Source organism: Perognathus longimembris, chromosome 10 (assembly GCF_023159225.1).
Source record: "Perognathus longimembris pacificus isolate PPM17 chromosome 10, ASM2315922v1, whole genome shotgun sequence".
Lineage (NCBI taxonomy): Eukaryota > Metazoa > Chordata > Mammalia > Rodentia > Heteromyidae > Perognathus > Perognathus longimembris.
In genome coordinates this window covers 36,338,544-36,366,289 of record NC_063170.1, presented here as the reverse complement: position 1 = coordinate 36,366,289, position 27,746 = coordinate 36,338,544, and the positions used below count along the sequence as shown (strand labels likewise).

Here is a 27,746-nt window from a genome sequence, read left to right as displayed (position 1 = left end):
AGCCACAGCTCCACTTTGAGCCTTTTTTTTTCGAGGGGGGGGGCGGCTGTTAAGTGAAGATAAGAGTCTCACAGACTTTCTTGCCCCAAATGGCTTCAAACTGCAATCCTCAGGTCTCAGCCTCCTGAGTAGCAAGGATTATAGGCATGAGTCACTGACACCCAACAATCTGTACATTAAAAAAAACAAACCACAGTACCTAGTAGTACCATACTGGGCACAGAGTGGAATGAGGCAAGGCCCCTTCACCTTCAGGGGGAAGATGAGTACCAATCATCAGAGTCTGCATCCTGGGGCCCAGACAACATGGGCTCTGCTAGACCTGCATGGGTAGAGCTGCTGAGGCACCAGGCAAGCTGGTCCCATGTGTTTCTTCCAAAGTCCTGCACACCTGAGATTTTTCTGGCCTGGAAGCTGTGGAGTAAACAAAGGAACCACAAATATGGCATCCGTTAGCCTTACAGCTGGAGTGGTGCAGTTTCTCTGGGCTAGGAGGCCTGCTGTAGAGCCATCAGCTTCTCCAACTAAGCTCAGAGAAGCAGAGGTGATCAGACATCACATCCATTACTGGATGTGAACAAGACATGTGTCCATGTCAATGGCTGCCTTCCATGAAATCTATCTCCAGTCAGAGCTCCTGGAATCTCTCAGAGAGGGAGCAGATGTGATTCACTAATCACACACTTTTTAATGGGGGTGGGGAGGTATTCTCCTGAACCACTGCTTCCTTCCTACCTCATTAATACATTTTTAATCTTTGATTTCTTAAAGCCAACTGAAAGTGAAAATGTCCCTGTCCCAACTGCTACACCTGGGGTAAGATCAGTGACTAGTCCCCAGGGGCTGGGCTTTTTCCTTGAGTTTATTTGACCATGTCAAGTTTTCCACTGGTTTTTTCTGTATTCTCCATGATTGTCCTTCCAGAACAGTGTCTGCAGTGGTTTGCATTCATCATCAATGTCCAGTACTCTTGACCAGCCCAGCGTTCTCCTCTAACACAGTAGAACACGTGGACATGCATGTGTTGTGTGGACATAGTTTTCCAAATCCTGTGTTGTTAGCATGTAACTTTTCCTTTCATATCATGCTTTTTAAGGTGAAAAGGCCCTAGAAACACATCTTCAGTTCTTACCTCTGTCACCTTTGCATCTGTTGCTGTTTTTCTGAAAGTGTTGCATGTTCTACTTTCCATTGGGTTTGACTTCTCCATGATAACCCTTCAGAACTCTGAAGAGAGCAATAGAATCTCCATCACCTTTTTCCGTCTTTTCCGAGTGATGCGATTGGTGAAGCTTCTCAGCAGGGGGGAAGGCATCCGGACATTGCTGTGGACATTCATTAAGTCCTTTCAGGTAAGAGCTGTGATTAGGATCTATTTGTCTTTGAAGATCATGTGTAAGTCAGTTGTCCCCTCTCCTGGAACACCCAGGACAAGACCACCATGTGGACCTAAGGTAGTAGAGGATATGGAATGCTAGGGAGACAGCAATAAGGTCCTGTAGCTCAGAGATCTGCAACAATTCCCAGATGGAAAAGAGATGTGAGTCTCTGCCTCAGTGCCTCTGGATGCAGGGGAGGTTGTGTGTAAAAGAAGGAATATTCCCACAGACTCTCTGGAAACCAATATCATCTCTTGAGGGTGGCTTCTCTTTCTCCAGCTACAACAGTTCTGATAGCTAGTCTAGTTACACACAAGACATGCTACCTGGCCACAGCACCATCACCAGTCTATGGATTACTCAGTTCCTGGCAGGATCAGAGTTCAGGACATTCAAGCATAAGCCGGGCTTCATTTTTCAACTGTGATTCCTCAGGCTGGTGCAGCCTAGTTCTAGTCTATTCTTGTACATAACCAAATGTACTTCTAATACTGTACCCCAGATATTCTAGTCTTAGGGACAAAATCTATTGAGTATAAGGAGTAAGATTATTATTAAAAGGTACACCTGCTGGGCATCGATAGCTCATGTCTATATAACTAGTTACTCAGGAGGCTGGATCTGAGGATCATGGTTCAAAGCTAGCTGGGCAGGAAAGTCTGTGAGACTTTTATCTCCATTTAACCACCAAAAAGCTAGAAGTGGAGCTGTGGCTCAAGTAGTTTTGTGTCATCCTTGAGCAAAAAAAGCTCAGGGATAGCACCTAGACTCCAAGTTCAAGCCCTAGGACTGGGGAAAATAAAAAGGTTCACTCATGTGGAGGTTTGTAGCTATGCACAAACATTGGGATGTGAGCCATGTACCTTCTTTATTACTTGACTGTGTTTCATTGAAATATCATAAATGTTTATGTGAATAAATGAAGTTACCCAAAGATAAAGTCCCAACTTACCGTTCACCACCTCTGGGTGTTAACATCCCAGTAAGAATTTATTCAAAATGAGTAGGATTTTAACAGGTAAAGGGGAGGAGAAGGGAAATCACAGTCCTTCTGGGGTTGGAGGTCTGGTGAGTGCAGCTCTGTGAGAGGCAGGATAGAGCAGGCCTCTGAGCCTATGACCCTTAGTCTAGGTGAGCCATGAAATCCCTCAACACTATAATTATTCATGAGAAATACCAAAACTTGTAATGAGCTGCTGGAAGAATAGAATCCTGCAATAATCTTATACTTTTTAAAGAAGTTATTAAATTTATTTTACAATGCTAGGGTTTGAACTCAGGGCTTTATGGTTGTTTGGCAAGTGCTCTGCCACTTGAGCTACACCTCCAGCCGTTCTGTTTTAGATAGTCTGTGTTTTACATATGCCAGCCTTGGACCCAACTTTCCTCAGACAAAAATCCTCCTACTGGGCTAGGAATATGGCCTAGTGGCAGAGTGCTTGCCTTGCATACATGAAGCCCTGGGTTCAATTTCTCAGAACCACATATAAAGAAAAAGCCAGAAGTAATGCTTTGGCTCAAGTGGTAGAGTGCTAGTGTTAAGCAAAAAGAAGACAGGGACAGTACTCAGGCCCTGAGTTCAAGCCCCATGACTGGCCACCCAGAAGATCCTACTTGTGCATCCCTGTACAGGTGGGATTGCAGACATAAACAATCACACCTGGCTCGTTTGAGAACTTTGAGAGGTTTGAGAAAAATTTTCCCATCCTGGCCTCAGAACAGTCTTGCCAATCTCCATCTCCTAAGTAGCTGGATTACAGACATGAACTATCTAGCAAAAATTTTAAAAATATTTGGTAAATATGGAAGTTATAACAGAGTTCACACTGAGAAACTGTGCCAATGAAATTCTTTATGTCTTATTATTTTTAAATTGGCCTGTATTAATTGCACAAGAGAATTTTGTTGTGGTATTTCCATATATGCACATAATGTATTTTGGTACTAGTCACCCTAGTACTTTTTATTACTTTTTATTATCCCTCTCACTCCCCCTTTTTACCATCTTTAATGGATTTCACTACCCATGCATATAATGGTAGAAATATATGCTTCTGCCAAGAAAAGTATTTTTAATACTTGGTAATCTAGGAAGAAAACCCAGAGAAGTGTGGCAGAGATTTTAGCCTTGTGGGACTCTGTTAAACAACTCAGCTGTGGGGATGGAGCTGTGGCCCCATGCTGGCCATCATAGATCCACAGCAGAGTGGACTGTAAGTCTGCTAGCCACTGCTTCTGATGAGATTTCTTTTTTTTTTTTTTTTTTTTTTTTTGCCAGTCCTGGGGCTTGGACTCAGGGCCTGAGCACTGTCCCTGGCTTCTTTTTGCTCAAGGCTAGCACTCTGCCACTTGAGCCACAGTGCCATTTCTGGCCATTTTCTGTATATGTGGTGCTGGGGAATCGAACCCAGGGCCTCATGTATATGAGGCAGGCACTCTTGCCACTAGGCCATATTCCCAGCCCCTGATGAGATTTCTTGGATAGAGGAGAAAGGAAAGCATTAAGTGTGAGTGCTTGGAGTGAAGCTAACAACGCTAACTCTACATGGACTTGTTTATCACAAGTTATGAGGGAGGAAAGCTATGGAGGAACAATGGATAAAAGGATTAGGGTCTGGTCAGACACACGTATTTGTACTCCTAAAGGAAGCTCAGACTTAGTAGGAACCTAGACAGCTCCTTGTCTTCCCTGGCCTGGCCCTTAACTTTATAGTTTTTCAGGTAATCTTTTTTTTTTTTTTTTTTTTTGCCAGTCCTAGGCTTGGACTCAGGGCCTGAGCACTGTCCCTGGCTTCTTTTTGCTCAAGGCTAGCACTCTCCCACTTGAGCCACAGCACCATTTATGGCCATTTTCTATATATGTGGTGCTGGGGAATCAAACCCAGGGCTTCATGTATATGAGGCAAACACTCTTGCCACTAGGCCATATTCCCAGCACTCAGGTAATCATTTTAAAAGATGTTTTGCATCCTACAGTAACAGCTCCAGCTCAGTCATTCCACTCATAAGACTTCACCAGAAGGAAACATTTTAGCAGAGGCAAGATTATTTTATATAATGACACTTTTCTGCAAGGTGGCCTGCAACTCACTCAGACATGCCTACAAGAACAAGTGGATACAACCAAAATGTTCAGGTTTTAGAATGGTTTTACCAATTATAATTTCACAAAAGAATTCCAATCATAAACTCAAAATCCACTGACTGTGTGGAAGATGTTTAGGGCTAGCAAATTGTTAATGTCCATGGAAAGCACATCCTGCCTGCAACATAGAAATACTAGGGACTTCCCAGTTCTTATTTCGGAGTCTGGCTCCGAGGCTTCCTCCTGCTGTCTGGTGTTTAGAGCCCTGGCTGGCGCAAGGATATCATGGAAATCAGGACAGTGGCAGTTGGAATTGTGGCAATCAAAGGGGTGGAAAGCGAATACTATCTTGCAATGAACACGGAAGGAAAACTGCAACGAAGATTGCAACTTCAAAGAATTAATCCTGGAAAACCATTACAATACATATGCATCTGCTAAATGGACACACAGTGGAGGAGGAATGTTCATTGCCTTAAACCAAAAGGGCGTTCCTGTAAGGGGGAAGAAAACGAAGAAAGAACAAAAGCAGCCCACTTTCTTCCTATGGTGATAGCCTAGTCATGTGTGGTGTATAAGAAACCAGTTTCAGCAGGGAGATTTCTTTAAGTGGACTGTTTTCTTCTTCTTTTCCTTTCCTTTCTTCCTTTTTTCTTTTAAGTAACCAAGAAAGGCTGGAAAACTACTGAAAAACTGATCAAGCTGGACTTGCGCATTTTTATTTTAAGAGACTGCATGAAAGAAAGATTTGAAAAGTATACACAAAAATCAGATTTAGTAACTAAAAGTTGTAAAAAGTTGTAAAACTGGTTGTACAATCGTGGTGTTAGTAATAGTAATGTTTTTTTCTTAAATTAATTTACCCTTCAGAGTATGTTAGATTTGATTATCTGATGATTATTTAACTATTCCTATATGCTTATCAAATGGCTGCTATATATATAATAATAGTAAATAATAATAATGCAGATGATGTTATATAAGATATGTCAGACCTAAAGGCTGCTGGAATGAGCTGTCATATAATCAAGCCAATACTAACTAGGAGATGAGCAGCATTTGTGATACTTTCCAGTGAAAAATCACAATCCAATCAGAAAATAAGGAATCTTCTGAAAAATTCAATTATGGAATTGGATCAAATGAGTAGTTGCAGAAAAATTATAGGCTTGGAACATGCATGTACTTATTAACAAGGGAAAAAAATCCCAATGCTGCTCAGATTGAAAAGGTATTGCAAAGGGAGGTTTTTTTTAAAAAAAATCTTGTATAGAAAATAGCAATAACAATGATAATACTGTACTTCATCTCACTTTCCATAAAATAACATTTTATAATTCCCAAAAGCAAAATTCAGAAATCTTTTAAGTTTTTTTTCAAGTAACATAATCTGTCTTTTGTATAATTCATGTTTGGGACTTGAGCTTTTAATAATGTTCTTCCCACAAATAATCATGCTTTTTCCCCCTCCTGTGCTATAGCATTAAACTCTATTTTAAGTTGTATTTGAAAAAAAAAAAAAGAAATACTAGGCATGCAGGTGGTAGGTATGGAGGACTAAAGCAGTTGTACTGGGCTGGGATTGAAGAAGTTCTTCCTCACCCCCCATGTCCCTTTGCTATAACATGGAAAAGAAAAGAAGTGTGTGTCCCATGTGGGTCTTTCCACATGGAAAGCTGCTAAGCAGTGGCCAGGGAAGGTGTCCAGTGCCAACTCAAGTGCCTCTTCTCTTGCAGGCACTCCCATATGTTGCCCTCCTAATCGCCATGCTCTTCTTTATATATGCAGTCATCGGCATGCAGGTGAGTGTCACCTGCCTTTCCCTCAGGGACCCTTTGGCTGGTTAGCTCTCAATCTGTATCAAGATGTATCTTAGCTAGGTAAAATAGAGAGAAGGGTTTGGTTTAAAGAGATGGCAATGAGACAGTTGTGGCCCTTTAGGTTAGAAAGATAGAGTTCCTGAGAATAGGGAAAGACCAGGCCCAGAAGAATGCAGTGATGTTAAGAATCTGCAAGAAAATCTGTGTCATCTTCACATTTCTGCCCCACCTGTGTCTTGGGAGAATTTACCTTTGGAGAAAACCCATAGTTGATTTTAGTTATAGTGTGCCATAGGAGAACTGATAGAAAAAGAAATGCCACACTAGAGGAAGCCCTAATTGTCAATGTGGGTGTTGTATTTTCTGCACTGATGTTACTCAGGAGGCACTTAGTAATGCAAAACAGTTGATATTTCAAAGACTTACTCTTTGTTACAAGTAGGACTCTCACTTGAAACAGTGTTTACAGATGCTAGGTTAAGACTGAAGTGGACCTACTTTGGTACCTTCAGTGGCTTACTTTTGCAAGAGAGTCATGAAACCAGGCTCTTCTGTGACCCTGGCGAACAGGCTGAGTGGCTGCAGCATGCTCCTCCAGTCTTCCTGGGGCTGTAGAGGGATTTGACCTCATTAACAGCTGGGTCCTAATGCCATGTGGGCAGCTGAGTTGAGGACAGAGAGCCTCTGTGAGTAGAGGGAATTAGAGGGTAGCATATGTCTCTAGAGCTCTGTTTCTCCTTACAAATTCTCCACTGATGAGGGAAAGATAAGAGAGGAAGGTGAAGTAATTCCAGGAGCAGAGAGATGGTGGTGTTTATTTTCTATCCTGAGAGCACAGAAGTACTTGCAGGACTCTGGGAATAGTATTAGGAGTTATAAAACAAGATTCATCATACTTGAGCCCTTGTAATTGAGCTATGTGCCGAAAAGGGTCTTATATGACAACAATATTCTCATATTTTTTTAAAAAGTATCTCAGGGAGATGAAAACCACATTGCAGACCCCACTCCAGATTTTCCCAGCAGACTTTTGTCAGGCATGAGGCATAAGGCATCAGGCTCTTTTCTCATGTCCATTGCCTCAGAGGTAAAGCCCACTCTGCGATGAGGTTCACGAGCTCTACCTTTGTCTCCAGCCCCATTGCTCTTCTGTCTGATCACCAGTCATCCGTTCATCCTCCAGGATATATGTGCTCTGTCAGCTCTGCTTCTCCCCTCCACCTCGATTACTCTTTGCACTCTTCACTCTGTTGACCCTCAACTTCCTAGCTTTGGGTAGATAAACCTGTGCCCTCCTTCCCAGCTGGATCTGAACCATTCCACCACTCATTGTGCAAGGTTGCCACTGTTTTATTACCTTTGTAGCTTTTCTTTAGAGCAGAGAACTCCTTGATGTAAGAATGCACCTGTCTAGAGCACCGTGTGTCATGTGTTTAACATACTTCCTGACAACTGGCTATACCCAGATCTTTGTTGAATGAACGAGGTGCCAGGTATCCTGAAATCCCCATTTAGTGCTGATCCAACCATAATTTATTCTAAATTCACATAAGAATTTTACTTTCAAAAAAAATGAATGTGTTAGTTAACCTTCATTACTATAGTGAAATACTAGACACAATTATAAAGAAAAAAGGTTTTCTTTAGCTCACAGTTCTGGAGTGTCCAGTTCTAATCTGTCAAGGCAGTCCATCGTGGCAGAAGCTTATGGTGGAACACAATTGCTGACCTCATGACCAGGAAGCAAAAAGAGAAAGGACCAGCATCCCAAAAATCCCCTTTGTGGGCACAACCTTCTCCACTGCCCCTTGCCCCCAGTAACCCAAGGACCTCCCTTTAGGCTCTGCCTCTTATAGTTTCCACCACCTCTCAACAGTGCTGCCCTAAGAATCAAGCCTTTAAACACATGAGCCTTTGAGATCCAAACTATGGCAATGATGAAATCTCTTCTTATTTTATTTTTTCTAATAACTTTTCTACCTAGATGTTTGGAAAAGTTGCCATGAGAGATAACAACCAGATCAATAGGAACAACAACTTCCAGACGTTTCCCCAGGCAGTGTTGCTGCTCTTCAGGTGACTGAATTTGGGCCCCTGGACAGGCAGTGCTAGTCCACTCTGAATTCAGAGTGACAGAGGATGTTTATTACCAAAGCAGTATGCCTTCCCCAGTCAGCACCATAGGCTATTGTGTTTATTTGCTTTGTATTCTTAAGCAGAGACCTAGCATTTCAACAACACTGTTCAATTGTGACTGACTTAAGATTTGTTCATGTGGGGACTTAGTAAAGCTACCTAGACCACCAAGAAAATTTTAGGATAAATGCTTATATGTGAGAAAGGGCACCAAAACACAACTAGAAGGACAGAAATTAAGCAGAAACATGGAGACCTTTAGTGCAGCCAATAGGGGATAACCTAAGATGCACAGTTTAAAAATTTTTTTAGGTGTTATGCAAAAGGGGTACAGTTACATAATAGGGCAGTGAGTATATTTCTTGTGATATCTTACACAAGTGAGGTGGTCTCCAACTCCTTGCTTTCAACAAACTTAATCAAGAGTAGTCAGTAAACAATTATAATATGAATGTTTGAAGTAGAGAAGATAGAAAAAAACCCATATATGCGAAAGAACTGACGTACTTGCATGAAATGATTCTTATAAGCCAGGGTCTCTCAAAGTACTTACTTAGGTTTGGTTCTAATTAAGAAGTTCCTTCACTGGGGACATAGCTCAAGTAGTAGTATTCCTGCCTAGCAAACTGAATTGAAACCTTAGCGCAACCAAAGTAATCATGAAAATAACACACCTTCCTCCCCAAAATTCCTAATCGTCTATCCCCCTTTCTCTCATTAAAATCATTTCCTTTGTTAATCTTAAAAGATGTGCAACAGGTGAGGCCTGGCAGGAGATCATGCTGGCCTGCCTCCCAGGAAAGCTCTGTGATCCTGAGTCAGATTACAGCCCTGGAGAGGAATATACATGTGGGAGCAACTTTGCCATTGTTTATTTCATCAGCTTTTACATGCTCTGTGCATTTCTGGTAAGCAGTCACAGTAGTGCCTGTCCTCTGTTTACAGGGATTCGGTCAGTGATGTATCTTTTCAAATTGCTGTGGGATGGTTGGCACCCTGGCCCCCACTGGGAAGTCTGGATGGTATTTCATCACACATACCTACCACCTTGGCTGTGAATAGGAATTGAGTACTCACTGATAGGCTAAGAGCACTGCCAGTCATCCCAACTGCTTAGGGCTTCTGGTTCCTTTCTAAAATTTAGCTGGCAGCAATAAATTATAAGACCGTAGTATGCTTCAGAGCACCAGCCAATGTACCCACCAGCCCCCTCTTGGGAGTATACCGAGCCATTTTGGAAAGCTAGAAACCTGCCCTTTTCTTAAACATTATCACCAAAAGGAGAATATTTATGATCCTTTTGGGGTACTAAAAGACATTGGTTCAAAAAGCTCATGCCCATGTTACAAGGCAGACAGTCAAGTCTAAGCAGTCTATCCTCCCATTGCTAAAACTGCTTCCTTCTGATTTCCTTTTTCAGATCATCAATCTGTTTGTGGCTGTCATCATGGACAATTTTGATTATCTGACCCGGGACTGGTCTATTCTGGGGCCCCACCATTTAGATGAATTCAAACGAATATGGTCAGAATATGATCCTGAGGCAAAGTAGGTGGAAAAAGAATCCAGATGGACTCTTCTGTGGGCTGTTTTAGAATGTCGGCTGTGACTTTTGTGGAAGGAGAGGTGGACAAAAAGCTCCCCTTAACTTCATGCTGTGCTTTGCTTTCAGGGGAAGAATAAAACACCTCGATGTGGTCACTTTGCTCCGACGGATCCAGCCTCCTCTGGGATTTGGGAAATTGTGCCCACATAGAGTAGCATGCAAGGTTTGTATGGTAACCTCAGTGCAGGAGCTCACCGTTTAGTGCAACAGACACTCACTGAATAACACTCAGCTAGACCTTCTGTGAGATGCTGAGAACTCAGAAATAAATGATATGTGGCTTCTGCCCTTGAGGTTCCCTCAACTGTTAGGGAACCTGTCAGGAACAAGAAGAGGAAGAAGAATCCTGTAATTATTCATTGGATGTGTGGTGGGATATTTGAATCCAGAGGAGGTGTCACAGGGGCTAGGGATATAGCTCAGTGATAGGTGCTTACTTAGCACAAGGTCCTAGACTTGACCTCCAGCACTGTAAAATACAAACAAACAAAAGCAGGTGTGGGAGTTGGTCAGAGGCAGAAAGTGCTTTACAGTGGGGGAGCTCAGAACCCAGACAGAAGCAGGAGAATGGACCTTTTAAAAACAAGCCAATAGCAGAGTATCAGGTCACCACTTGACTAGAACATAGGAAGAAGTGGCAGTGGGGCCCAGACACAAGCTGAGTCTAGTTGTGACCTGTGCCCCACTAAATCCTGTGGGAAACTGGGAGATGAGGGAAGAAGAAATGCGGGTCTCAGGTTTCCATCTGAGAGAACTGAATCCATTTGTGTGGAGTAGGAGACTTGAGGAGGGGACCAACCAGGAGAGCCTGAATGAGGCCAGTGGGAGTGAGAAGAGAGAGGAGCAGGCAACTTGAAGGTCTACTGAGTAAGTAGAACAGGAAGACCACGTGGCTGAGCGAGGAGAAGGAAGAGTGACAGGAGCACCCATATCCTTGCTTGGGCAGTGGTAGACATGGTGACGTGTCCTATGCCATGGCTTCTTCTAGGGCTCTTTTCCTGAGACATCAGGGTGAGGCTTCATCCAAGATATATCTAGTTCTCCCATTCTGCTTTTGTCATTTCTCTATGGAACCATGCTCTCTAAAACCCTAGTTGAGAAATGGTTGTAAGTTCAATGGAAGGTTGACTAGAGATGGCATGAGGGATAGACAGAATAAATTAGAGAGGAATGTGGCTGTCATCAAGCATTTGCCTTCCCCTAAGGAACTTTTCTTTCTGCTTACAGAGATTAGTTGCCATGAACATGCCTCTCAATAGTGATGGGACAGTCATGTTTAATGCAACCTTATTTGCTTTGGTCCGAACGGCTCTCAAGATCAAGACTGAAGGTGAGTATTCCCCAGAGGACGGACAGGAAGTAGAGGGAGGGGGACACACTGCCTCCATCTGGAGTTTGCCTCAGCGAATGGGAGACCCTGGGGAAAGTGATGAATGAAATGAGAATATCTGTATACCAGGCCACTGGTCACCCCATCCTCCCTTCTGTCCATAGTTTTTATTCACTTCATTTCAGGAAGTATCAAATGGATTCATCCCACTGCTTACTACATAGCTGGGGATATAGGGAAGGTATTGGGGCAGAGACAGAGCCATCGCAAATGGACTCATTCCTCTTGTTTCTTCCTAGTCTGATCTTCAGTGTGAGGGAGTTCACTCTTAGCAATAGTTTCTTTCTCCATGAGAAGTAACTAAATAAAAGGAAGCTAGGGACATTTCTGAAGCATGGGGTCATGTCTGCAGAATACAGTCAGTACTTGGGAAGCGCTAAAAGAATCACCTTTTCCCAGCTGGACCCTTGGTCTTTATGCCACATTCAGCCCTGCTCAAACCTGTGAAAACAGGCATTGGAATGTGGCCTCTGGGGTTGGCCATGTCAGAGGTGGATTGAAAAGCAGATTGCAGCAAGCTGAGGAACAAGGTGGAGGTGAGGAAGTGGTGTCATTGAAGGGAGCCCTTTGGAGGATAGGAGAGAGGAGGCAGCAAGGGACACTGTGTGTTTCACCAACTTGCTTGATAGCTTGCTGGCTATTTAGCAAAGCCAATCTCTTCCAGCCTAACATGTTCCTTTTGTGGCTTTCTCATCTGGAACCTGGCCATAGTCCAGCCTGACTTAAGGGGTCCAGAAGACAGGATACTCGTACATGCTGAGGTCTTAGTGGACAAAACATAAGCCTAAGTGGGAAAAGGCCAAGGTTATACAGCACAGATGAGTACATGCAGTAGAAACTGATCATGCTTGGGTGGAATTTGGATGTAATCTTGAGATAGAGACAGGGCTGGAACAGCCAGTGGAGGAGGAAGAGAGACCTTCTGGGATAGGAGCAGTGGGAAGCAATGGAGGTCTTGAATTCTAGGGTAAAACATCGGTGCTCCCATGGTGCAGGGACTTTCTGTTGGATAATCTTTGTGACTGACCCTGAATGCAGGAAGAACTTTGACACTGTGCATGGAGAGCTCCATCATGCCTAGGCCAGGCTGGGCCAGGGCATCATGATGAGAACAAAGAGAGGGAGAGGGAAATGGGAAGCAAGGCTGTTGCCCCTTTTGCTTTTTGGATTCAGGGAACCTGGAACAAGCTAATGAGGAACTTCGTGCTGTGATAAAGAAAATCTGGAAGAAAACCAGCATGAAACTACTTGACCAAGTTGTCCCTCCAGCTGGTGGTCAGTGTTATTTATTTCCTTAGTAGCTTTTGGCCAAGTCATTGGTTTTAGAGATGACATCTCCAGAAATCCCAGGAAGTGTTGGCAGGATGCTTTATAAATCAGAATGTTAGAGCCCTTTGATCGTTCAGTGTAATTATTTAAGGACAATATAAAGACCTTTGGGACTCAGGAGAGGCATCAGAAGGGAGGAATCCAAGCCCCAGATGCCGGAGCAAGGCTTTTCTTGTTAATGAAGGAATTTATGGTAGAGAACAAGATTGCTATTGCAAAATGAAAAGCCTGTAAAAATTTGGTCAGAAAGAAACATTCCAAACTACTTTCCAATTATCCTTTAATATTCTGTTGAAATATTCTCATGAAAAATAGGTAGTTTTCAGGAAACAATATTTTCAAAATTCAACTTTGCCACCATAATTACCAAAAGTGTCCTTTTAAGGAAAATTTAGAGACAGAACTAATAAGCATGCTTATTTCCTTTTGCTATTGGTCACAAATTAACTGACTAAACTTTTAAAATATATATAATATATAACACATATATTATATATATTTATATACTGTTTTCCATTTTTGTTTAAATACACATGCATTTAGAAGTCAAGGTGGTTATTTTTGGACTGTTTTGTTTTCAGGTTTTAAAGGTGCAGGATCTTCTTACCCAGGGACATTCTGCCAGCATTTAGCCACCCCTGGCCTGGCACATGATAAAAAATGTGGTGTGTCTGTGCCCAGAGGGGCTTTTAAAGTGTCTCTGTGGCTTTGGAGGATGGTCTGGCCTGGTTCTAGGAACTGACTCCAGACCCTGGGCCAAGATGGTAGCAAGGCATCTCACCCTGAGGTGGTGATGACCCCTGGTTCTTGGAGGACAGAGAAAACAGTATGTTGGCCAGCTGTGTTCCTCAGACAAAGGAAAAAACAGCATATGGGTTTTGTCATTGAAGGAAGCCACCCATATCTGGGATGGCCACCACCAGCTCAAAGCTGGGAAAATGGCCCAGAAGGAAATGATAAAGGGAAATAAAGTCCTAGTGAGAGAACCCCGGCTCCCCACAGGAGAACAGATGCTGCACATTTAAAACTCCTCTTTGATTTTTGTCCTTTTCCTTTCAGCTGCACATCCAAGTGCTCGCATGGCTTAGATAACTTGCTTTTTAAAATTGTTGTAACAATGTGCTTAAGCTTTTTCTGCAGCCTCCATTCCTTTCAACACTCAGTCTTTCAGAATATTCTGAAGCAATTCTGTTTTAGGGTGGTGGCATGGAATCAGAGTTATCTCTTGCCAAATGAATTCCCCTACAGTGTTTCTTGAAATACAGATGCATGCTTCAGAATAGTAGGCTCTACCTGTCTTTGTAAACCTTTCTTGTGAGCACAAGGTCCCCTGCGCTACTTTCATTCAACCTTACACCTCTTTTGAAATGTCACCTTCCTTATTACTGGTCTACCTCCACATTAATTCTCATCCTCATGAGATGCACTTTTAGAGCGTTGTCATTTGCATTCTTGTGAAACTTTCTTCTCATCTGGGGAAAAAAAAAATCCAGAACTTGGCTCATCATCCAAAGTGTATTCCTTTGAAGAGCTGATCAACTTTTTGCTCTACTAAACTGCTCATAAAGGTTAAGTATCCTTACCCTTTTTCAGTCCAGTAGTTTGGCCTGGCTTTTCCTTTATATCCCTATATGGACATAGGGGAGACAGAAAGCTCCAGAAATTCCACACAGTTTTTGTTCATGTGCCTAGCATAGTGCCCTTCCAGGCGGAATTTCATGTAAGTACTGCTGCCACCAGAAGGCAGGTTTCAGCAGGCAATTTGAGGTAGGAGTTTGCTATCTACATTCACCATTGGTGTCTTTGTTTTTCCTTTTTGTCCTCCAGTAGACCAGCAGTCCCCAGCCTTCCTAGCATCAGGAAATACTCATGAAATGATCACATCCTTCGGGTGTACATTGTGACCCATTGGGGCAAACTCATGGGTATCTCCGGAAAGTAAGGGCATCAGTGTCCCAACAGTGAGACTCAGAGAGTAGAAGAATGAGCCAGCAGGTCTGGGGTACTCCTGGAGACCCTTGTGGCCTGGGGACAGATAAGGGGAGGAGGCTTGTCTCAGGAATCCTGACTGGTAGGATACGATGTGGGGCATCACTGGTCATCATGAGCCTGGTGAAAAGAAGTGTGAACTGGAAGCTTTCTTTTCTACTTTTGGTGAGCCTCTGACTCAGAGACATCTTGATCACTCCTTGGTCATCAGTGCAAGCTGTCTCTTCTTAGAATGTGGACCCAGGTTCTCACCTGAACTCTTCATTCTCTGCTGCCACTACATGGGCCCTCCTTTCTATTTAGAAGCTTCCTCACCTCTTCAAAGACACTTCTGCTTTTAGGCCTTCATTTCTTGAGCTGAATCTTTGACACCTTGAACCTGAAGGAGCCACCTAGCTGGCCCCATCTCTCAAGCCCTGAGCCCAGATGGCCTCACCACAGTTATTCCTTCTCTTCTTTCCTTTTCTGTTTTGCTAGAACGGAGTTCTTATTACTGAGAATTCTTTTCTGGTCTCACTTTCTCACTTAACTCAGCATTTCAGTGGAGGCATCCAAGTAGCCCTTGAGTCCTTCCCTAACTCTGCTCTATAGCAGAAGGTTTCCAGAAGCATCCTGGTATGGAATAAGGGGTGAGGTGTGCTTCAGTGCTTTTCCTGGGGCTCACAGAGAAGATTTGAGAGCCTGGAGTACAGAGGACACCTGTGGCATGCCAGGTACAGCATATCCATGGATTCCCTGTAAACACTAGTCGGGCAGCACCAGCTCGCTCACTGGGGACAGTCCAAGAAGGCTAGACCTGTAATATGAGAAGGGCACTCCAAAGAAGCAGGTGGCCAGAGTGGCCGGAGCTAGGATGTCTATGTGAAGGCGGCAAGGAGGAGGGGAAGATCCTGGACATACTGCTTCTGGTTCAGTTCATAGCCCAGCTGACTTAGGTTAATCATATAACTTTTCATGCAGAGTTCCTCTGATTCTGTAACTAATCATCTAAATCCAGATTGGCCGAGGCTGGAGAGCAGAGCAGGAGTAAGCTGTCTCAACCTCAGCGGGCTCTGCTTCTTCACTTGACTATGCACGGTACATAATTAGACAGTTTAGGCAAGCCTGAGTCTGATTAGGGCCCATGCTTTTATATGTAACATAGGTTTAGGTATAGAAGGCATTTAATATTTCTCAAGGATAGACCACCCCAAGACAGCCTCCTCACTAAGTAACACTAAGCAGTTCCTAATGGTGAGGGCTGGAGAGGCCACCCAAAATTGCCCAGTGGTCTCTAGATGGGAAAGATAAATCAGTAATGCCTTTCCTGTGGACACTAAACAGAGCACACCCAGGATGTAATAGTGAATACAGTGGGTCCCGTTGACCCCCTGGTCTGTCAGGCTTTAAGATCTACTTCAGTAGATGCTGCTGTCAGTGTAAAAATAGTATTAACTCTGCTGGCTTGTAGTCATGCAGTGCTTGGTCCTGAAGATAACCTAAGTAGAAGATTGGGTGCTTTCCCTGTCTTCTCTCACTCCATCCTTACAGCTCTTGAAGTGACTGGTCCTCAGTTTGCCAATGAGAACATAAGCTTAGACAGGCTGAGCTTCTTGCTCTCTCTCAATCTGTTGTGACTCTTGCAAGGGAAGCTTGGCCAACAGCCTGTGGATTTGCAGATGTTCCAGCCTGAAGTTTGGAAGCCCCCAGCCCCCAACATGGCCCCACACAAGGCAGGCTGCCAAGATGGCCTTAAGCTGTCCATCTAGTAGACCCCAGCATCCTGAAGATCTGGTGGCAGCACTCTTGAGAGACCTGCGGTGACATACATGTTTAGCTGGTTTACCATAAGATAGCCAGAGCCTCTGTTCTGCCTCATGCATCACCTTAAAGCTTGTCAGCAGAGTTCTGATTCCCCAGTGAGCCATGTTGTTTCCAAACAAAGCAGAAACAAGCCCAGCTCAACTTGGGGCTAGCTGGAGCTGTCAATTGCAATGCAGAAAACCAGCAGTTCTGAATTACAGAGCAAAACGTGGTCTCTGGAGCTTATTGACAGAGAATTGGGGAAGCAGCGCGTGGAAAAAAATCTAGATCTGCAGTCACTTTTCTGAACCTTCCTCTCCTTCTGAGCTTGTGTCACCTTTTTAGATCTCTATCTTGAGACATAGGGATTTGGATGGTTAATTGCATTTGATGTTTGTGGTAATTATACATGCAAATCTCTATGCACATGAGTGAAAACCTGACCTGCAAAGTCATTTTGTTTTGTAATTTTTATTTTAAATGAATAACCAAGATGACATTTCATATCATTACTAATATACTACTCTATTAAACTCTCATAATTAAATATAATATTTTATGTAACTTTGAACATCAGTCCATGTAACTGACTAATTTTAAGCCTTGACTGCTTTGCAAAGCCTTGCTTTTTGCTAGACCAAATGCCCCCTGTTGTAGGGTAAGAGGAGATCAGTGCCCTGCGCACTGTCCTGCCCCTCCCCCCCAGCCCCCAGCCAGAAGCATATGTTTAGGCTTTTGATCCAAATGTGCTGATTCGGGAGAGCTGTGTCTGGTCTCTCCGTTTAGATGATGAGGTAACCGTGGGGAAGTTCTATGCCACTTTCCTGATACAGGACTACTTTAGGAAATTCAAGAAACGGAAAGAACAAGGATTGGTGGGAAAGTACCCTGCGAAGAACACCACAATTGCCCTACAGGTGAATTGTCCTCTTGTTTTGTTTTGTTTTGTTTTATCACTAACAATGTTACAAGCTTATTTGAAATACTAGAGAGCTGCCTATTCATGGTTGAGCAGTACCACAAGGATTTTGTTTAAACTGAGATACTGCGTACTCTCCCAAACGTGGACTAGCCATTACTGGGCCACAAGGTAAGTGCTGCCCCCCACCCTTTGCCTTCTCCATTGTGCCTTGTACCTGCCAACAGCTGGTCAGTGTTCAGGGCCCCTGGGATGGCCATGACAGGAAAGGAACAAGTGCTGCCCTCACACCCAGTCTCCTCCAAAGGCAGTGTTCCCTAGGCAGGTCCGTCTTCCCCACAGCCCTGGCTCAGGGTTCTGCTGCCCAGTGAACAGCTTTCCATCTGAACGCAAGTGCTTTGTTTTGTTTCTGTTTGTTTCTTACCCCACTGCTTGTTGGTTTTTGGTCCATTTCAGTAACATCCATCACTTCCTAGTGTGTACTGTGTATGTGGGTGTGTATATGTGTACATGAATGTGGTGTGACTATCTTTGTATGCTGTCTCCTGATGGTCACGGTGGCTTGCTATGAGATATGTTGTGAGATATGCAATATGTTCTCTCATATCTAGGCCAGGCTCTGGCCTACCTCCCCTCCTCTAACGTGGGTGCTTCCTGCTTCATTCTCCACGGCCCTGCAGTATGGATGTGACTTATAGGAACCTCGAGTCCAATCAGGGCCCATACATGCAAGGGCTATAGAATTGTAGGTCAGCCCAAAGCTCTGAGTGGGAAGCAGGTATGTAGAAAGGAAAGAAGACACCACAGAGGTTTGCAGTAAGAGGCACTAGGAATGATGATTTGTGTCTGGTGATGGAGAAGAAGGCAGAGCAGAGAGATGAGACTGGGAAAGACATTCAGAGCAGGACTGGAAAGCTACAGGTCAGTAGGCTATCAAAAAGAAAGCCTGTCAGCTCTGTTATCTGGATATCTCAAGTTCATCATGAATAAGATAATGAAATGTCTCCTTCCTTTTTTTGTAAGTTCACACTAAAATTACTTGTATGTCCCTGTTATCACATGTCTTAAATGTGGCTTCATGTAGGTGTTGAGAAGGTTTAATGTGAAGGTTTTTCCCAGAGACAAACACCCAGAGACAAATGTTCTGTGTTCAAAGTAATGGTAACTATGAATGTGAAGCTTGTCCGTGATCTCACTGCAAGAAAGAAAATGAACATGAGTGATAGTGAATGGGGAAAATGGGCTCATGTGTGTATGGCAGGTTAGTAAATGACCTTGCATGGCAGGGAGTGGCTGATTTATGATGAAATCTCTGTCTGTCTGGACAGCCATAAGGGCTGGGGAGAAAAGCATGCTGGTGGGACAGGTGGATACCAAATCCTATCAAGTCAATCTTTGATCTTTCTTTCTCTGATCATATATCCTTTTGGTAGCTCTGAGGTCACAAAGTCAGTCAGATGGCTCACTGCCATCACAGAGCATAGGGATATGGTGGAAGCTCATTTACCTCCTATTGATCTGGTTTTCAAAACTGACAGACCTCCTTTTGGGTTGCAGCTCACAAGTGAAAGAAACTGAAAAGATATACTTACCGATTTGAACAGGTCCCTGCTTCATACTTTGTTGGCCATATTGGCTGCCAGGAAAGGGAAAGTTGAACATGCTTCTAAAAGCGTTTCCCTCAGGTAGCCATCTGCCTAAAAGGAAAGGCTGGCCACGTTTCTCAGTCCCATGGGTACCCTCTGCCGAGAAGGAATTGCTTGCTGGCTTAGGAGCCTAATTGGTAAAGTTAGAACTTGACTTTCTGGAGGGGAAATGTGTGTTTCATTTTATAGCTTATGTCATGATATAATCAGCTTAGCTCTGTGTTATGAGACACTTCTGTTTCCTGTGGAGGGCATTTTTGACAACCTCTTGGATACAGGGTTATTTATGCCTTTTCTGAGCCTCTAAAACTTCTCAGTGAGACAGTAACTTCAGTGCTTGTTTTGGTGACTGGATAGTCTTTGGTGTTGTAAAACATGCATAAACAATCCATGACTGAGTAACCCCCACATTTCATGTATGGAGTTTATTGAGCCTCAAGCTGAAGACTCAGATGGTGCTAACAGTACACTACAGGTCATCGGCTAAAGACTGACCAGTATCTTGTGTTAAGATAATGTTGAGGATTCCTTTCTACCAAACATTTTTCGTTTTATTGTTTATAGAAACAGTTTAATTTTCTTAGTAAAAGTTAAATATTTATAGTCATGCCAACACATTTTCACATGGTTCCATTGGGAGTTGAGACTAGGCCTTTAATTTATATTGAGTGCACAGCCTAGAAAATTAAGTTGTGTTCATTATCTTGACATAAATTCTGAAAGTGCATTTGATTCTGAAGCAAGCATTAAAAATAGAAAAAAATTCTCTCCTTGAAGGATAATTCTAATTAAATATTTTGGGCTTCTTCTACTATAGAAATAGCTTTCAATGCAATTTATTACTCCATTTTTAATAAGCACATAAAGAGGCTTCCCTTTCTTCATAATGACATATTATGTGATGATGTTGCAGGTAGGGAAACAGAGTCAGCATGAAACAAATGTACTGACCATGATTAGAACAGGAAGCTGCTGTTCATCAGGACATGGCCTGTTGAATAGGGAGTGATTTGCTTCTTCCCATGACAGGGTGCAGCCTGGCTCGCAGGCTGGTGGCTAGTGGAGAGTGGAGTATGGCATCTCAGTGTGAGCAGAAGTGAAGACACAGGCATGTGCAGGACTGCGGCGAGTGCGGTCTGTCTGAATTGCCTTCAGAATGAGCCCCTGGGCTCTGCACTCCACAGCAGGGCTCTGGAGAGCACACAGATGCACTGTGGTTTGGACCCTCAGGGCTCTGTCTCCCTGTGTTCAGACCAACTGCAGTGTGGCCTTCTCTGCTGAGGGGAATGGCTTGAGGCACGCTTGCCTCCATGTGGAGAGGAGCTCGGCACTGGTGTCCTCTGGCTTCTGTGGTCTGAATGAGTGTGCATTTTCCATCCATCCAATCACCATTGCCATCATTAAAACCAGCCTTCTCTTTGGCACCTCTGTGGAGGAAGTCAGAGAAAAGCTTTACTGGGCCTTTTGGTTTTCACTCATTCATCTTCTACATGCCATATTCCCTTTAGTTTAACTCAGCATTTGCTCTTCATCCGTTGTTGCTACATCCTTATGACCTACCAGTTTCCACAAGGAGCAAACAAGAAAGGAACACGGCCATGCAGCCATGGAAACTCTCAGTCCCCTTCTCAGCAGATCACCATGCATGGGGACTATCCCTTTATACTTCTAGATGGGGACATCTGTGCAAGTTACAGACCACAGATCACCATGCATGGGGACTGTCCTGTTATACTTCTAGATGGGGGATGTCTGTGCAAGTTACAGACCCTAACAAGTCCAGTGCCCCAAAAGTGGGAAAAGTTTGTTCATTTCTCTTTCTTTCAACCTTCAAGCATTTTCTTTGTTCTACGAGCAACTAAGGAAACTCTGGTCCCCTGGCATCCCAATGGGAACCCCCCCCCCGCCCATCCTAATGATAAGAAAGCTCTAGAAGGAAAGTGATTTTTTAAAACCTATTTGGAAGTTGCGTTTAAGGAGAAGACTTATTTCTAGCTATACAGAATTAGGATCTTAGGTTAAATAGTTTTAAAGCCGGTGGCCCAGCTTCTGGATGTGGATGCAGGTGCTGTAGGGAGCTGTGGGCAGTAGACCACCAGCCAGTAGCTGTAATCAGGCAATAGCTGATGTGGCTTTCTCAGGAAGTCTCGAAGCATAAAGACAATGGGAAATGGGATCCTCCCAGGACTCATTCTAGAGGATCCCATTAGCCTAAAAAGTAGGGAGATTCGTTTTGTTCTTTTTTAATTTTATTTTTTAAAAGCATGATTCTACCTAAAGCCATGAGAGGGCTCTTTTTACATGTTTTCCTTTTTCAATCTAAGAGGAGAACAAATGCTAAGAGATGAGATTTCACTGGCTGATTCGTTTGTTTCAGATGCTTGAACGGATGCTTTAGGATTCTCTGCCTGAGCTACGGCACCAAGCTGGTTAGTCGGAAGGCGTTTGTGGCTAAGGCCTTGAAAGGGCAAACTCTCACGTGGGCTTAATTCTACTGACACAGCATTTCAGGAGAAATGCGGGCAAGAGCAAATCAAGGCCCCGGGGAGACCCCTTCCAAGCAAGGCACCCCTCCAGAGGCGGAAGCGGGGCCATGGCTCATCCGCAGAGCCACGGCTACTTGGATGCTGCTCGCGGTGGCTCCTTTTCATGAAAGGGGACTTAGGAGCTTTAAATTTTCCCTTCTAAGCAGAGACTCAGAGAAAGGGAAAGAGTGAGAAATGAAATGAACACAACTTCTTGATGCTGGCCAGTTTAAAATATAAAAAAGGAATAAAAAGATAAAGCAGACCTGCCTAAGGTGGTCAGCTGACTGTTCCCAGTCCCGCATCCCTAGTTTGCCCGAGCTCCCAAAGACCGGCCAGCCCCTTGGCGCTGAGCTGACAGAGTTCCTTTTCTATGCCAGTACGTCATGACCTCCTGAACACTCGGCCCTGCTCTCTGCAGTGACCCAGGCCAGAATGCAGTGAGAAGTGGACAGGCCAGGAAGCTCAGACACACCCATTGCAACTAACACATACACCCGCATGCCAAAACCAATCCAGGCAACACCTCAGGTTCCATCTTAACGCGCCCCACGGAAAATGCCACCACACCCAAACCGCATCTAACATCATTTGTCTTTAATCCGTGCTCAGAGCCAGTCTGGGGATGCCTCTGTGGAAGCAGTGTGGTCTGGTTTCAAGAACACTGGGAGTCAGGGAACCTGGGTTCTAGCCCCAGCTCCAGCATTTGCTTGCTGTGTGACCTTGGGCAAGACACTTAACCTCTCTGTGCCTCAGTTTCCCCATCTGTAAAATGGGGGTAATAATGTCGACCTACCTCACAGGGCTGTTGTGAGGAATAGCTAAGTGATTGTAAAGCACTTTGAACGTATAATTGCTTATTAATTAAGACTACAACAATAATAATATCATATGCCTGTTTACTACCAGAACTTTAAGAAATTCTTGTTTTCATTTGATCTCTTTTCTGTTCTGTACTGTAGTTATCTATTGAGAAAGAGAATTCTGTCCTTCTTAGGAAACCTAAGTAATGCATAGAGATGCACAAGGAGGTAATTGAACAGGTTGCATTTTCATATAGTTAAGAGCAGCAATTCTTTGCCCAAGAGGCTGATTGATAAGGGAATCCAATCTCAAATTCTCAGCCAGTTCCAAGCTGGGGTTGAGGAGTCTGCACCTCTGATGCTGAGTGCAATAGGCCTAAAGTGGCCAAAGAGGATTTAAAAAATTAATATCCAGAAATAACCTTAGTGTCATGGGGAAAAAACCCTGAAAATCTGAAATCTCTAAACTGTGTAGAAAAGAAGGGCTTGTGATTCCCTTTCACTTGCCTGACTATATGTAGACTGGAGGGGTGTGTGTGTGTGTGTGTGTGTGTGTGTGTGTGTGTGTGTGTGTGTGTGTGTACGTGTACACAGGACTTGAGAATGAGGAAGTGGAGAAACAAGGAGGAGAGAACCACAGGCTTTAGACAGCCCTGTGCCTGGCTGCAGCTGATGCTTCTCTAAGCATTTTGGGATGGCACAAGCCCTGAAGGCCAGGCAGAGAGTGAGAGTTGGAAGCCCCAGTGGGCAACAAGCTTCCTTCAGGCCCATCCTAGGCAAGACTGGCAGAGTGCTGCCAACCTTGAGGCCTTCTATTGAGATATCTTTGTGCCTGTGACAGTTGTCCCTTGGCCATAGTGGTTTGGTCTTCCCAAGCTTGCACAGTCCTCCTGGCCTCTCTCTGGCGCTGAACCCCACTGAGGCTCTGTTCACATAAGTCTAAGAGCTCACCACACAGTTTGTGGGTTTTCCTGGAAGGGTCTGAGGGCCCAAAAGCAAAATTGAAAGCTGGCCAGCACATTCCAGTATAGCCGGGTGCTCGGAACATGTGGAAGCCGTCTGTCCCTGGTACTGACCCTGTATCTACAGCTACTTATTGCTCAAGCAGCTCCAGTCTCCCACACCCTGCCCAGAAGTAGCCTAGCCCCTCTTGGGAGCTGTATGCTCTGACCCACCATGTCTGTGGTACATTACAGCAGAAAACTCTATTGAAGGGCCTGGTATGGTGGCATCATTCAGGAGGTGGAGACGGGAGGATTATAGTCTGGGCAAAGTTAGCACAAGACCCTATCTAGAAAACAAACTAAAAGCAAAAGAGTTCAGGGCATGACTGAAATAGTAGAGTTCTTGCCCAGCAAGCACAAGGCATTTAGTTCAATCCCTAGTACCACAAGGAAAGGGAGAGAAGATTATAAAAGAACTCATTGAGAATTGCCATCTCCAAAGGGAAAGCCGGTACTCTTCTCTCTCTCTCTTTGCCCCACCTCTATATGAAGGCCAGCACATGCTCACTCCCATCAGTGCCAGCCTTGTGAGAGCCAGTGTGAGCAACTTTCTTATCTACATTTGACAGAAAAGCCCCCCACCAGTTCCACTAAGTAGGAGTGCTCGGGCCTCTCCTCACAGGCTTTCCACATCAAATATGGGAAATGGCCACTTTCTGATATGACTTAGGGCATCATTTTAAAGACACCCATGAGAAACTTGGGCCTGGCTAGGATGCTGAGGAACTGCAGCCCCTGCTTGGTAGTTGAGGCCACTTTGTGAAAGATAGCTGTCAATGATGAGCACTGCTCCATGTACAAAGAGAGCAGAAACTCAGCTACCAGGCTGAAGACATTCTGTTATTTCTCTTAAAATACTAGGAGAGTTTAGATTCTAATGTAGAGGAAGATACAGGGGATCAGTCAAATTCCTTATTTTGAATCTTCATAGACTCAGCGAAGTTGATACCCAGCACCAGAACGAATGGTGCTAAACTCATAAGCTCCTGGGTAAAAGAGGTAAAGCAGTCTAGCATCCATCACAGGGAGGCAGAGGTAAGATTGAGCAGTGTGGCCTTCTCAAGGAGTATCCAGTACTACAGTATGAGCCAATTCGAAATTAATCTACAGGCTTATTGGGACTGAATTTTATATGATTTCTCAAAGAGGGAGATTATCTCACCCCAAGAGCCATAATTGTTATGTTCTCAAATCTCTAAAAAAAAAAAAAAAGAGTTAATGAAAAGAAGTGAAAGCAAGTTAGAGAATAGTAAAAAATCTTCAGTGTAGTAGCATATTACTTCAGTATCCCTAGTAACCTAGCATGTACCTGGTATCCTCCCTAGCTCAGATACACTGTTGTTCAAGTGTATCTCCAGGAAGGACCTTGACAAATAAAACTGCACTGTTCAAGGTGGGTGTGTGCCTAGGTGAATTTGTTTTCCTTGGAAATTCTTAGACCTGGGAGAGATGGCTATCTAAGGCATAGGGAGGGAACGCAATTAAGCACCAGAGGCTAGCTCGGAGAAGCCGTGTGAAGGATAGTGGCAGAGTCCCAGGGCCACTGGCTGGGGGAAAAGTCTTAACACCTGAGGTCAAGGCTTTGTTGCCTGTTAGAAGATGAATTGGTTAAAAGTTACCAAACATTTTGGTCTTAGTACCAATTTTTTTTTACAAGAAAGTGATCCTAGTCTGTCAGTATTTATTGGCTTAGAAATTGAAACTAAGAAAAATTTAAACACAAGATTATGCAAGCATAACAGTCGAGGTGGTGATATCATCATAGCATACGGCCTTCGAAACACTTATGCACTTGTAAGAGAATGAAAATGTACAACACAAAGAGTGTTTAGTGTTATGCAAATTTCAGTGACCTCATGATTTTCAGAAAATATCTTGGGTTGCCCCACCTTGAGAACCATTGCTGGGGAATATCCTAAAATCCCCCCTGCAGACTGAGGGTGCTGAAGCCCTCTTATGATCATTCATGCTCAAGAGGCGCTGTGTGATGGCCCTGTCCCCACCTGGAACAGCTTTCCTCCTCCTCTAACCAGTCACCTAGACACGCAGCTACCTGTGCCCCAGCTGTCATGTTACATTCAGGCTGAGGACCACATGGCAAGACCCACATCTTACACAACCTGTGCTCATCTGAAGGACTGATCACCTGAGTTAGTACATAAGGGAACGTGTGTTTAAAAACACTCTTCTGGAGCACACAACCTGAGACCAAGATGTGTGCAAGCTGAGGACCAGTTGCAGGAACTACATAGAACATTTGCCATTTCCATACTGATAGAGTGGTGTAAGAACAGGGCTAAGTTAGTCAAGAGAAGGAAATGTTTGAGTGTATGATTGAGCTTCAATTCCTGCATTCCTCAGGTAGATGCCATGACTGTTTGGGTGGTAGTCCAAGGTGGAGTTTGGGAGAGGTGTGGGTGCAGAGCATCACGGGAAGAGCAGGTGTCACCTTGGTTCATCCTTCCTCAACATCTAGCAGAATACCAGTATGTGGGCTCTCAGTGACAGGAATGTGATGCCATGGGAGTGGAAGTGATGACGCACAGCTTCTTATGAATCTACATTTTATATAGTGCTTTCTTCCTTTCCAGGGAACCAGCAAAAGCTTTCTGGTTCTTGTATATGAACAACCAAGAATCAAGGGAGTGCAGCTAGGATTGTGACTAAGTGGTCCAGTGCTGGAGTAAAGCATGCTCAAGGCCCTGGGTTTAATCTCAGCAACACACACACACACACACACACACACACACACACACACACACACACACACACACACAAAACCAGGCAGACCCGAAAAAGATCTCAGATCCTTTGCAGGGTAAGTCATAGATTACTTTAGGTACATTTGTTGTTGTTGTTGCCTTTGGCTTGTGAGGGTGGCAAATGGGACTTACACAGCCAAGTGTTATAGCTGACCTTTTAAGGGAGAATAGGAATCACTGAAGATGAGTAACGGGTGTCGTGACCATGATTCTAACCCTTTAATATAATACACAGGGACTGTACACAATGGACACAAAGGCCACACCATGATATTTTCCCTGGAGGAAAACAGTGACAAAAATAAGGGGTGTGCCCATATATCAGAGGAGGCGGAAGACAGCTTGTAGATGAGCGAGTTTATTCAATAAGAATTTAATCTCCAGTTCTCTCTTCTAATACAGCTATTTTAAAACCATCCCCTCTAATTGAGTGTGGACCAAACAAGGGTTAGCCAGGACCTGTCATTAGCAAGGTGACTGTGTGCAGAGGCAGCCTTGGCTGAGTGAAGCCTGAGATGGGAAGCAGGCTGTGTCAGGGAAGGGCTCTCTGTCCAGAGTCTCCAAGTGTGGCAGCTGCATCCTGAAGATGAATGGCCTCCAGCAGTCCCGGCTGGAGATTTGCCTCTCTTTTCTCCACTGCTACAGTGTAGGTCTGGGGCATGTTTCGTGTGTGTATGTGTGTGTGTGTGTGTGTGTGTGTGTGTGTGTGTGTGTGTGTGTTTGATCTGGTGGGTGGCCAATGTGTCTGGTGGAGCTAGTTTAGGAAAACAGGCAGTAAGAGCTTTTCAAATATATCCAGATGAAAGAAGCTAAACCCTTAATGTGGGCAAGGGAAAGGAAGGTAAACGAATGTTAATATTTAATGTCAAAATATTATACTATTATGCCGTTTCTTCAGAAATGTTTAGAGGGATTTTATAGACCTTTTTGGTAACCATTGAGTAGAATAAATATCTATAAAATTCCAATTAAATGGTGTCTAAAATTTAAAGCAGCAGTCTACAGGCAAAGCGCCAACATTTCTTTTTTTAAGAAAAAATATTTATGATAACATCTAGCATTTTAAAATCAACCAGAAACTAGGCTTGATTCTGTTTAATATTTTGTAAGATTGGACATCTTAAAACAAGTCAATAATGTTTATATTTTATAGCAATTCTGTGTTTATTCAAAACCATAGTTCTACTGTGATGTTAATGGAATGATTTTATATGGTTTTGTGTTGATTTAAGTGCTAATGACCACATTTCAAATTAAAATAATATTTTACTGACAGAGGTAGACACAGACATGAAATGTGATAGAAGAGATCATTTTACTGATTGTAAAGTGTTTATTTCCAAAAAATAATGTTGTTCTTCATAGGGTTGTGGAAGAATAGCTTTCCAAGAGTTTACGATAGTCATCCATACTTTGGGAATTGGAACTTGTGCCTATGGAATTTTGGAGCAGCCTAAGCTACCTTTTAGCTTAATAAGTGTGCTAGAAAAATTTCATTATCATGTTTTGTGATATGTAATAAATTCAGGGTGCTGTGCTTAAGCTTCATTTCAATTCTAGTTGGGAACATC

The 27,746-nt window shown here is 43.7% G+C and overlaps 1 protein-coding gene across 5 annotated transcripts in view; it reads left to right on the top strand.

The window, feature by feature from the left end:
* The window catches only part of Cacna1d (calcium voltage-gated channel subunit alpha1 D), a 329,930-nt gene that overhangs the window by 282,157 nt on the left and 20,027 nt on the right, over nucleotides 1-27,746 (top strand). For all 5 annotated transcript variants that reach the window (XM_048355818.1, XM_048355817.1, XM_048355821.1 and 2 more), the window contains 9 exons: nucleotides 1,224-1,352; nucleotides 6,201-6,266; nucleotides 8,269-8,360; nucleotides 9,169-9,328; nucleotides 9,841-9,968; nucleotides 10,093-10,189; nucleotides 11,254-11,356; nucleotides 12,590-12,691; nucleotides 17,303-17,433. In XM_048355818.1, coding sequence (XP_048211775.1) covers nucleotides 1,224-1,352; nucleotides 6,201-6,266; nucleotides 8,269-8,360; nucleotides 9,169-9,328; nucleotides 9,841-9,968; nucleotides 10,093-10,189; nucleotides 11,254-11,356; nucleotides 12,590-12,691; nucleotides 17,303-17,433 — 1,008 coding nt within the window. The remainder of the gene's footprint in view (nucleotides 1-1,223; nucleotides 1,353-6,200; nucleotides 6,267-8,268; nucleotides 8,361-9,168; nucleotides 9,329-9,840; nucleotides 9,969-10,092; nucleotides 10,190-11,253; nucleotides 11,357-12,589; nucleotides 12,692-17,302; nucleotides 17,434-27,746) is intronic.